The following is an 11304-nucleotide window of genomic DNA, read 5'->3' on the forward strand; positions in this document are numbered from 1 at the left end:
GAAAAAAGAATAAGTCGAATGGAAAGTTGGCAAAACCGAATCTCTAATTCAGTTCGGTATGTTTTCCAAAAAAAAAACATGAATTTTAGCAAAATGGTTGTTAGTACTTCGGATTTCAGGTTTCTTGGTTTGATTTCCTATAAGCTAAATCTTTAATGAGTTAGAAAAAACATGAATTTTAGTAAAAAAGCGTGAATCTCGACCGGGAGAAGTGAGTGAATTTCAACATATAGACTGTAATCAAAATATATATATAATTTTTTTTCTTGATAGTTTGTTTGGGGTATTTTGTACAAGTCTGTATGGGTGAGTAATAGGTGTTGGTGCATGCTTTTGCTAATGCCTCACTAGTAATCATTTAGCTGTAAATTTTGGTGATGTTTAATAAAGTTTTTTTTGTCGTTAAAAAAAACACATGTAATTCAGGTTTCTCATACTTAATCAAAATAAGGTCTCTAGAACCGAAATCAATTACCTAATTTAGTTTTGGTTTAAAACTGAACCGAAGATCAAATATTTAATTCGGTTCAGTTTTAAAAACGAGCAAGCTATAAGACCAATAAAGTATCGGTTTATTTACCCATCTGGATGTAAAAACATTGCTAAAATAATTATTTACCCAAATGTTTTTTTTTTAAATTTAACAATTAAATGTTATTATTATTATCCTTTTCTTTCTTGATATACCAAAGTGAGGAAACCCTCAAAGGCGGCCGACTTAACTAAAATAGTAGTCACCCAAAACCATGATAAATTAACGGCCCATATACGTTTAATCCAACGGCGTATAACTCATACGCGTCAACTAGTAAGTAGGGCTTCCCCATGAATCCATCCTTCCATCTTATCTCTTTCCTCTCCAAACTCTCTTTCATATTCGCCGTTTTCATTTCAAAAATCTACGTATAAACTAAACAATCACATCGTATACAAATTATAATTACTTTTCCTTCAATTCAAGATGCAATCAAGTACCAACGGTGCTGTGTCTGATCCACAGCAACAACAATCCCAGAACACTGCGGCGACAACGGCGGCGCCGGCGGTCGTGGGTGTGGGGCCACAGCAGCAGCAGTGGGTGGCGATGCAGTATCCGGCGGCGGCGATGGTAATGCAGCATCATATGATGGCGCCGTCACCGGGACATTACCCCATCGCTCCGAGCTACATGCCGTATCATCCTCACCATTTACATCATCCGGTGGCGCAACAGCCGCAGCAGGGTGGCGGCGGCGGCGGCGGTGGTGGTGGTGAGAATAGGACGATCTGGGTCGGTGATCTTCATAATTGGATGGATGAGGATTACCTGCGTAACTGCTTTGCTTCTACCGGCGAGGTATTATTTTATTTAATTCTTTTTTATTTACTTAATTTTTTTTAAATTTTGTTAACAAGTTATAGTTATAATTAATATATCCATGTTTAATTAATTACGATTAGTTTCTTAATCAACTTTTTAGAACAAATAAAAAGGTTGCGACGCAGCTTGTTGCCTGTTTACATATTTGTAAATTTTCTGGTAAACGTTTAAGAGATTTATTTACTAAAAAAGCTTCTGGTTTAAATAAATAAAATATGTAGGATTGAAACAAGAGAAATGGAAAAAGAAAGTGGCCCTTGACATAAATAATACCATTTATGATAATCAAATGCATCAATGATGTTTAAAGTATACACATGTTATAGAGTTAATGAGGTCACCCAGATTAGTTAATGCATCAGTATTTGTTAGTTTTGAACTAATTTTTCGACCATTATTGTTTGTTATAACTAATAACCATTAATAATAGAAAATAAGAGCATTCACAACGCTTCCCACACCGGGATTTCGGACCACCCCCACAGACCAAGGTTGCGATGTGGGGTGGTGTCCGACGGTGTCAATCCGTACCCACAAACCAGGTTCCCTAAACTTTTCGCTCAGTAGTGTTATATATGTAGTTTTCGTATAGAAATTTTTGGATATATACGTTTTGGACTCCCTGGTTCTATAGAAATTTTTGAGTATATACGTTTTCGACCTCCCGTCTTCATTGTCAAGCTTCGCCACTGGGTGGGGGCCTTCTCTCACATATAATAAAAAATTAATATTTTTTATAGTTTTCAGTGCTGTTTGAAATTTTATAGTGTAGTGTGAAAATAGGGTTTTTTAGACGTGTTTGAAATCTGATATGGCATGTTAAAGTAGGATTATGGATGCTCTAACTAGTAGTTTTTATTCTTTCTTTTTTATTTGAAAGGAAATACTCAAATACATATGAAATGATTGAGCCTGCCTCACAGCCTCTTGGTTGGTTGGTGGGATGATAATAGGACCAACTTTGGTATTAAAGCTGTTAGTACCAACATATTTTCATGTCTGTTCTTTAGTTAGTACCAACATAATTTCATGTCTGTTCTTTAGTTTATGTGTGTACCTTCTTTAATGCTAACATAGTATATAAACTTCTACTTTATGTATTCTCATGAATACCTAATCTTTTGTAACCGGATCTGATGTTTTTGCGTCCATGTGACGATCCGATGCTAACATAAATATAGTAATTCAAAAATCTTACTAAAATTGCTATAATTATTGTTATAAGAAAAATCTTGTAACGCTCCCACCAACAACCGTCCCAACACCCATAATCTCGTCATTTATGGCAACCTGTTACATCAACTACACATTCATCGATATACAAGTTGTAACCTTCTGGTCGTACACGCGTCAATGAAAACCTTTATTCACATATGCAGTTAATAATCCTAAAACACAACAATTTTATTGTACCGCTTTGACCCGTATACCTGGTTACCTTGTATCATAATGGAACAAAGTTTAAAAGTTTGTATAGAATAATTCAATAGGTATTTGCAGCCGCTAAACCATCATTGTTAACCTATGTTTCAGGTTGCTTCAATTAAAGTTATTCGCAACAAACAAACAGGTTTCTCAGAAGGATACGGATTTGTGGAGTTCTTTTCACATAACGCAGCGGAAAAGGTTCTGCAAACTTACACATGCATTGCTATGCCTAACACAGAACAACCATTCCGTTTGAACTGGGCCACATTTAGCATGGGAGACAAACGTTCAAACAACGGTTCAGATCTTTCAATATTCGTAGGAGATTTAGCTGCAGATGTAACTGATACTTTATTACATGAAACTTTTGCTAATAAATATCCGTCTGTTAAAGCTGCTAAAGTTGTCATCGATGCAAATACGGGCCGCTCTAAAGGTTATGGTTTTGTAAGGTTTGGAGATGATGGTGAGAGGACTCAAGCCATGACTGAAATGAATGGAACTTATTGTTCAACCCGGCCCATGCGTATTGGCGCTGCTACTCCGAGAAAGTCATCTGGTTACCAACAACAATATGGTTCACAAGGTACATTTTTGTTCTACTTAGTCTGATTTATCATTAATTTTTTATTGATTAGAGTTATAATTTGCATTCATTTACAATGGTCCCTGTGGTTCATTGTTTGTTCTATTTAGTCTGGGGATGGCAGATTTTTTTATCTTGTATTTTTCTAGAGGGTTCATTAAAATTATGGATTTGGTCTCATGCTTTTCAAAAGTACACAGATGGTCCTTGTGGTTTGCACTTTGTAACGCATTTAGTCCCCAACTTTTTCAAAAAGTACATGGATGGTCCATGTGGTTTGCACTTTGTAACGCATTTAGTCCCTAACTTTGACATGCTAAAACCTTTAGATTTGTTGGCCTGGGAACTAAATGCGTTACAAGATGCAAGCCACAGGGACCATCCGCGTATTTTTGGAAAGCTAGGGACCAAATCTGTATTTTTGGTAAACCACAGGGACCATCCGTGTACTTTACTCATATATACTTGCAAGCTAAAAGCATGGACTTTTTGTAATATATGTGGCATAAGTATTGTTTGTGCGCAATACGTACCATGAATACGTTGTAGCTAGGGTTGTAAACGAGTCGAACAGTTTGTGAGCTACTCGAGATAGGCTCACTATAAGCTCGACTTGAACCGAAATTACAAGCTCAAGCTCTTCCAGAGCCTAATTGCCTTACACCCCTAATTGTAGCGTATGCAAATGCAGTATAGAATCTTTAACTACTTTTATAGTATGCAAATGCATTTCTTTAGACTTTATCATTTGTTAGGTGGTTATATATCAAATGGTGGCTCTCATTCTGATGGAGATTCAAATAATACCACGGTTAGTATAGATTCTTCAAGTTGTTCGTTTAGTTTAATGAATCTATCGTTTTCTAATAATTTTGTTGTATTTGTGGCTAACATTTGATTGGTTTTAGATCTTCGTGGGAGGGCTTGACCCGACAGTTAGTGACGAGGACCTTAAGCAGCCTTTCTCTCAGTACGGTGAAATAGTTTCAGTTAAAATACCCATCGGTAAAGGATGCGGCTTTGTACAATTTGCCAACAGGTACACCTTTTGTTATGAAATTTCGTTAGTTCATTAAAAAATCATATCGTTGACCACCTGTTTTGTTGCCCTTCTAACATATGTTGGCAGAAATAATGCTGAAGAGGCACTGCAGAAATTAAATGGCACCACGATTGGCAAGCAGACTGTGCGACTTTCTTGGGGACGTAACCCAGCAAATAAACAGGTAACTTTCTTGTTGCGCCTATGTAGGTAATATGGCTGCCGGTCCCCTGGTGAGATATTTGTGCAAAATATCCGTCAGAATATCGGTACCGATATTATACCAATCGGTACCGATATTATCGGAGTATATCACCGATTTTCCCGATATCAGTACTTTTCTTCTTAGTTCTACCATTTGTCTTTCTTCTTATTAAACAAGTCTTAATTGTGAATTATTAGTGTTTTATGTCTTAATGAGTTCCTACTTGCTAAAAATTGTTAGTGTTTTGCAAGTTGCAAAAGGTTAATTTGTTAATGGTAGGAGCGTATACTGAATTGTTAGTGTTAAATTGCTATATATATAAATTCAACATGATATTAAAATTACCGATATCTCAAATATCGGTCCTTGACCGATATCTGATTTTTGACCGCATTAACTACTTAGTGTTGCGCATCTATCAATAAACTGCAATCTTGGGATAGCTCACGTATTACATTAAAATGTTGCAGAGAAACGAGTTTGGGAACCAATGGGGCGGGCCATACTACGGAGGGCACGTCTTTGATGGGTACGAATACGCGATGACGCCACCTCACGACCCGAGCATGTACGCTGCGGCATATGGGGGTTATCCAATGTATGGCATTCATCAACAACAAGTAAGCTAGCAAAATATGAAGGTGAAAAAAGAATTTAATGAGGTGGATAGCTAGCTAGCATGAATTAAGTTTAAAAAAAATGGTGACAGATTTGTAGTGTCTCTTGGGAGTGTAGAATGCTCTCTCCTCCCTCTCAATATGGGGTGGTGGTTGAATTTTGACTACATGAGCTAGATTTTTAGGGTGCTTTTTTTTAGTTTCTTATGTGTGGGATTATTTAATTTTACTCTTAATAAACCATATCATAACATCTAGCTTATATGATTATTAGCTAGCTTCTTTATTTATACTTTGCTCTATTTGACCATTAAAGTTTGACTTTTGATTTGGTCAACTAAGTTGACTTTAGAATAGTTTTGAATTTAAATTGATTGATCTAAGGTGAGAGTTGTATATGTTGGTAATTTTGATAGCTGACTACTATAATTTTGACCTTGGAAGTGGTCAACTTAAGAAGATGACATTGAATTACTCTCCTTAATTGCTTCATTTCAATCACCAGAGCAATTACATAAGGATAGCAGGTAGACGAGCAACAAACTGCGCCGTCATCCCCTTCTGAATAGAAAACCCTAATCTACTAAAAAAAAAGCCTCGCCCTTGAGGGGTCGAAAAGTTGTTGTGGACCACACATTGAATCAAATTGGAATATTGAGAGCTAAAGCCGTGTGTGTTTGTTTATGTGTTTGATCATATAACAAATACTAGTAATGTATGCTGATGATAATACAATAATAATTGAGCATGCGGATGACGACTGATTGAGAGAAAAAATATGAATGAAAATTGTTAGATGTGACGATGCTAGGCAACTTGCTAAACTCTAGAATGGTTTTGCTAAAGAGTTACTAATGCAACTTGAAAGTAAATTCAATAACTCTTTTGATATAAAAAAAAGGCAAATTGGAAAATAATAATCCCACCATTGTGAAATTGGCCAATAATAATCCCAAGTCAGGAATTAACCAATAATAATCCCACCTCGTCCATTTTTGGAAAATAATAATCCACAGTCACTAAACGACAAAAGTGCCACGTCAGCATTTGGAGTATTATTTTCCAAAAATGGACGAGGTGGGATTATTGGTGGCTAATTCCTGACTTGGGATTATTATTGGCCAATTTCACAATGGTGGGATTATTATTTTCCAATTTGCCTAAAAAAATATCTACTATCATTTTAAGTTAGTTAAATAAGTAATGAGATTAAACATCTAGAAAAACAAAATTCAACAAGAATAACCAAGCTCATGTGAAAGGACTTGGAAGTTTTAACAAGCTCTTAATAGTTCAGATCTCTTACTGGTTCAACACTCAATGATTCAGACTTCTTACTGGTTCAGTACTTAACCATTCAGATGTTGCTAAACAGCCCCTTACTCTTTTCAAAGTAGATTTTGGAAAAAAAAAAAACTTTTGATTCTTCTGGGAGTTTCTAAAATCGGTTTTGGTGGATATGATTTTCCTGAACTAAAGAGTTATGTATCCACTTCCCGTTCTTATTGCCATAGAGGCATTAGGGGTTCTTATTTATAATAGCCATGGAGGCATTAGGGGTGGTTACGATGAAGGTTGTTGAGGGGGAGGGGGTAACTTTGAGGATTCAAAAAGTCAGGCCTATACTTTCGTATTTCTCTCTGGCGAATACTAGGGTTCCGACCGCCGGCGGCTCGACGAGGTGAAAACTGTCGTGATAGCGTGTGAGGTCGCCGGGAAATCTAGCTTGACCTTCTGCTCTATCCCTTCTGTTCGATCTCTCCATTCGCTATCTGGGGTTAGGGTTGTCTGTTCGTTCCCCTCTCGCCGGCAAACCGATCTTGATTGCTTACCGGGTCTGTTATTGGTCGCGGCTATCTCGTATAGTCTAGCTAGATCGTTACGAATCCCGTTAACCTCTTAGAGATCCTTTGTTCGGCTTGGGTGGGTATGGGTGAGGTTTTCGGCGAGTTATCGAAATTCTTTGTGTCCAACCTGCCAGAGCGGTGCAGTTCGAAGGAGTTAGGGGATTTGTTTAGTACGTATGGGAATGTAGTGGGTGTCTATGTGGCCAGGAAGAAGGATAAGAATGGGAATAGATTCGGGTTTGTTACCTTTAAAGGAGTCAGGGACAAGAAAGAGTTGGAAGGCAGTTTGAAGGGGGCTAAACTGGGTGAGTATAAACTGTGGGTCAATGTGGCTCGGTTTGCGGCTGAGACCGTCTATTCAAACTGGAGTCAAGTCCAATGCTTCGGTTCCTGTTGGGCAGTCGGAGAAGATCAAGGGGTCGAACATAAGGGATGGTAGGTCATACAGTGATGTCCTGGGTAAGGCTAAAGGTGTTGATGGCATGGGGAGTGGTTCAAGGGTTTTCCCAGGGGTTGGTTCCAATGCAGGCTAGAAGACGATTATTGTTCCTGATAGGACGTCCGCTTTTTCAGAATCTCATGGGTTTGCGGTGGTCGGAAGAACGGTAGATTTGGAAACTCTTGTAGATTTCAACAGGCTGTTGAAAATTGCTAAGATTAAATTCACTAGGTTGAAGTACTTGGGTGGTCTTTCTCTCCTGATTTCTTTTCTAGACAAGGAGTCGGCGTCTCGGTTTTTGGAGTCACGTGATGTCTGGGGGCCGTGGTTCACTAAACTGGAAGTCTGGTCTGGTCAGTCTCTACCGTTGGAAAGGGTGGCATGGTTAAAATTGCTTGGAGTTCCGTTACACTTGCTGGATGCTGAAGTTGTTATGCAGGTCGGTGAGCGTTTTGGGAAAGTTCTTCACGTGCCAAGTTTCTCGGATGAGGATCTTGATTTGTCTTTGGTTAGAGTAGGGGTTTTAGCTGGGGAGGCCCAAAGGATAAGAGAGTTGGTTACTTTGAAATGGACTAACAAAAGCTTTAGGGTTTGGGTGGAAGAGGAGCTAGAGGTGTGGGTGCCGGACTGCCTCGATACAGATGATGAATCTCGGGATGACAGTTCTATGTTGCAATCATCGCCGGTTATTCGGTCCTTTAATTCCGGCGAAGGAGAAGATGAGGAGACGGTGTTGAAGGTAAATTCGGTGGGTAATGATCAGACTCTTTTTAATGATGGTGCGGTTCCCCAAGCTGATATTCCCATGCATGAGGAAGTTGATAAGGCTATTGATGGAGAATATGAATCGGTAGTGGGGTCACCTCTGGTTTCTTTGGGAGTTAAGTTCGATCAACAGGGGGTGGGTCCCTTGCCGAATAATAGTGGGTGTGGGCCAGATAATTTTTCTTTTTGTTTTTCTAATGGTAAGAGGAGTGTTAGGTCTCCTCGAAAAAGGCCAGTGGGCTTAAAGTCCAGTAAGGGACGGGCCCGATGTAGTAATGAGGTTTCCCAGTGGACGTTAGGCCTAAAAAAAGATCAAGACCTGTTGAGGTGGAGACCGAACCAGGCTTCGGATTTATTGGCTTCACATTTAGATCTCCACCAGGTAATGAACAGAGGGAGGCGGATAAGGATGATAGAAGTGGTGATTTCGATCTTAATGTCAATGCGACTCCAGAAGTTAATGTTGTTGGAAGTAACGACGATCCTATTATGTTTGGTTCTAGCAATGGAGATCAGGAGGGGGCAGGCACAGAGTTCATTTATCAGGTGGATAAGGAGGTCGAGAATACCGTGTCAATCGGGGCAAAAATTGGTGTCGAGCTTCATAGTCATCCCAATCTGATCAGAGATTCGCGTTTGGCTTCAGGTATTCAAGGTGTTCATAAATGAATTGCTTATCTATCAAATCAGAGGTATCGGGGGTCCTGCCAAGTCTGGGTGGATTAAGTCTTTGGTTCGAGATTATGGCATTAATTTCTTAGCCATTCAGGAGTCTAAACACGTTGGTGTGTCTCGAGCGGACGTGTCGAACTTTTAGGTTAATAAAAGATTTGGGATGGAGGCAGTGGATTCAGTGGGCCTTTCGGGAGGTTTGATTTGTATGTGGGACGAAGACTTCTTTCAGATGGAGGAATCCAACAAAAACAGAAATTTTCTTCATATTAAGGGTAGGATGGTTGGGTGTAATGAGTATGTTAATTTCCTGAACATATATATGCCTCAAGGGATTACGGCAAAGAAGGATTTGTGGGATGCGTTGAGTGTTATTGTCAATAGCTTGGATGGTTTATGGATTATTGGTGGAGATTTCAATTCGGTTAGATTTCGTGAAGAAAGGAGGAATTGTTCCTTCAAATCTTCTTGTGCCAATAACTTCAATTCGTTTATTTACGATGCAGGGTTGTTTGAATATGATTTGAGGGGAGCTCGGTTCACTTGGCGCTCGGAGAATGGGAAGAAACTTAGTAAACCGGATAGGTTCTTGGTTAATTCTGAGTTCTTTAATAATTGGCCAGAAGCGCGTGTTCAGGCCCTCCCGAGGCTATGGTCCGATCATTGTCCTATAATTTTGATTTCGAAGTCGGTTAACTTTGGAGCTCGGCCGTTCCGTGTATTTAATTCTTGGTTGGGGAAAGAGGGATTCTCAGAGGTGGTAGAGGAGGCGTGCTCTAATTTCTCTTGTCCAGGTTATCCTCCTGATGTTTTTTTAGTCAGAAAATTGGGATATATTCGGTGCAAGTTAAGGGAGTGGAGAGATAAGATGATTCGTAAGGATTGTGAGGTTTGTTCTCGTGCCATGGAAGAAATTGCGGCGATCGAATCTATTTTAGATTCCAGAGAGTTAAGCGAAGAGGAGGAATGGATTTTGGCGGAGAATAAGAATATTGTTGCCGAGATTGAGTATGCTAAAGTTATGGACCTGAAACAAAGATCCCGGGTTAAGTGGGCAAAGGAAGGTGATGAAAATTCCAAATTTTTTCATTCGTTAATCAACTGTAGAAAGCTAGCAATACGATCCATGGCTTGAATATAGGAGGTGACTGGGTTTCTAAACCCTCTTTGGTTAAGAAGGAGGTTTTCAATTTTTTCAGATCTAAATTTGTGGAGGACTGCGAGGTTCGTCCGTTCTTTCGTGTCCTAGTATAAAGAAAATTTCATAATCTGAGGCGGATTGGTTGGAGGCTCAATTCTCGGTTGATGAGATTAAAAGTGCTGTATTCGAGTGCGGGGATGATCGGGCGCCCGGACCGTATGGTTTTAATTTTAGATTTTTTAAACGGTTTTGGAGTTTCTTTGTGGGAGATTTTGTTGCTTTGGTGGAGGCGTTCTTCGAGACAGGTAATATTAATCTGGGTTGTAGTTCTTCTTTTATTGCCTTAATTCCCAAAAAGAAAGATCCTTTGGGTCTTTCAGATTACCGGCCTATTAGTCTAGTTGGGGTGGTGAATAAGGTGATTTCTAAGTTACTAGCTAATAGACTAAAGAAAGTTCTCGGCTCGGTTATTTTTGATAATCAATCAATGTTCTTGAGGAATAGGTATATTTTGGATGGGCCCCTTATTATTAATGAGGTTTGGTCATGGCTTCAAAAAACAAAAAAAAAAAGAAAGCTTTTTTACTCAAAATTGATTTTGAAAAGGCCTATGATAACATCAATTGGAGATTTGTGGTGGATGTCTTTCGCCAAATGGGTTTTGGGGATAAGTGGTGTAAGTGGCTATGGGGAATTCTTTCGTCGGCTCGTGCCCCTGTTTTGGTTAACGGTTCGCCTACTTTTGAGTTCAAATGTGGTAAAGGGATGAGGCAAGGTGATCCCATTTCTCCGTTTCTTTTTGTTGCGGTTATGGAAGTCTTATCTTGTTTAATTGACAAGGCGGGGGAAGTGGGCATTTTTTCAGGTATTAAGCTACCTAACGATGGTCCTATGTTGTCCCACTTATTCTTTGCAGATGACGCTTTGATAATCGGTGATTGGGATGAAAATAATGCTTTAAATATTATTAGAATTTTAAGGTGCTTCCATGCGTGCTCTGGGTTGAAAATTAATTTGGGGAAGTCTAATTTGATGGGTATTGGTGTCGATGGGTCGGGAGTAGAAGTTATGGCGGATATCGTTGGATGTAAACCGGATTCTCTTCCGTTTAAGTATCTTGGTCTAAAGGTTGGGGCTAATATGAACCGTGTTAATAATTGGAGGCCGGTGTACGACATTTTTGAGGCTAGGCTTGCTTTATG

At 39.2% G+C, this 11304-nt stretch overlaps 2 protein-coding genes across 2 annotated transcripts; both read left to right on the plus strand.

Moving 5' to 3' along the window:
* The first annotated feature begins 712 nt into the window (after window positions 1-712).
* Window positions 713-5508, plus strand: LOC110914270 (polyadenylate-binding protein RBP47). The gene is made up of 6 exons (XM_022159071.2): window positions 713-1336; window positions 2894-3374; window positions 4130-4185; window positions 4283-4413; window positions 4504-4600; window positions 5092-5508. The coding sequence occupies exons 1-6, from the start codon at window positions 962-964 to the stop codon at window positions 5248-5250; spliced, it is 1299 nt and encodes a 432-aa protein (XP_022014763.1). The 5' UTR covers window positions 713-961; the 3' UTR covers window positions 5251-5508.
* A 3616-nt stretch (window positions 5509-9124) lies between these two features.
* Window positions 9125-10096, plus strand: LOC110888748. The gene has a single exon (XM_022136260.1). It carries the CDS (start codon window positions 9125-9127, stop codon window positions 10094-10096), a length of 972 nt encoding a protein of 323 aa, XP_021991952.1.
* The last annotated feature ends 1208 nt before the right edge of the window (window positions 10097-11304 follow it).

The sequence above is a fragment of the Helianthus annuus genome, chromosome 2, assembly GCF_002127325.2.
Source record: "Helianthus annuus cultivar XRQ/B chromosome 2, HanXRQr2.0-SUNRISE, whole genome shotgun sequence".
Taxonomy (NCBI): domain Eukaryota; kingdom Viridiplantae; phylum Streptophyta; class Magnoliopsida; order Asterales; family Asteraceae; genus Helianthus; species Helianthus annuus.

What these genes read in the sequence shown, in the direction of transcription:
- LOC110914270 (XM_022159071.2), top strand. Translation starts at nt 962, where the DNA reads ATGCAATCAAGTACCAACGGTGCTGTGTCTGATCCACAGCAACAACAA. An exon ending in GCTTTGCTTCTACCGGCGAG is followed by an intron (nt 1,337 to 2,893) that starts GTATTATTTTAT and finishes CCTATGTTTCAG; the next exon opens with GTTGCTTCAATTAAAGTTAT. An exon ending in ACAACAATATGGTTCACAAG is followed by an intron (nt 3,375 to 4,129) that starts GTACATTTTTGT and finishes ATCATTTGTTAG; the next exon opens with GTGGTTATATATCAAATGGT.
- LOC110888748 (XM_022136260.1), top strand. Translation starts at nt 9,125, where the DNA reads ATGGAGGCAGTGGATTCAGTGGGCCTTTCGGGAGGTTTGATTTGTATG.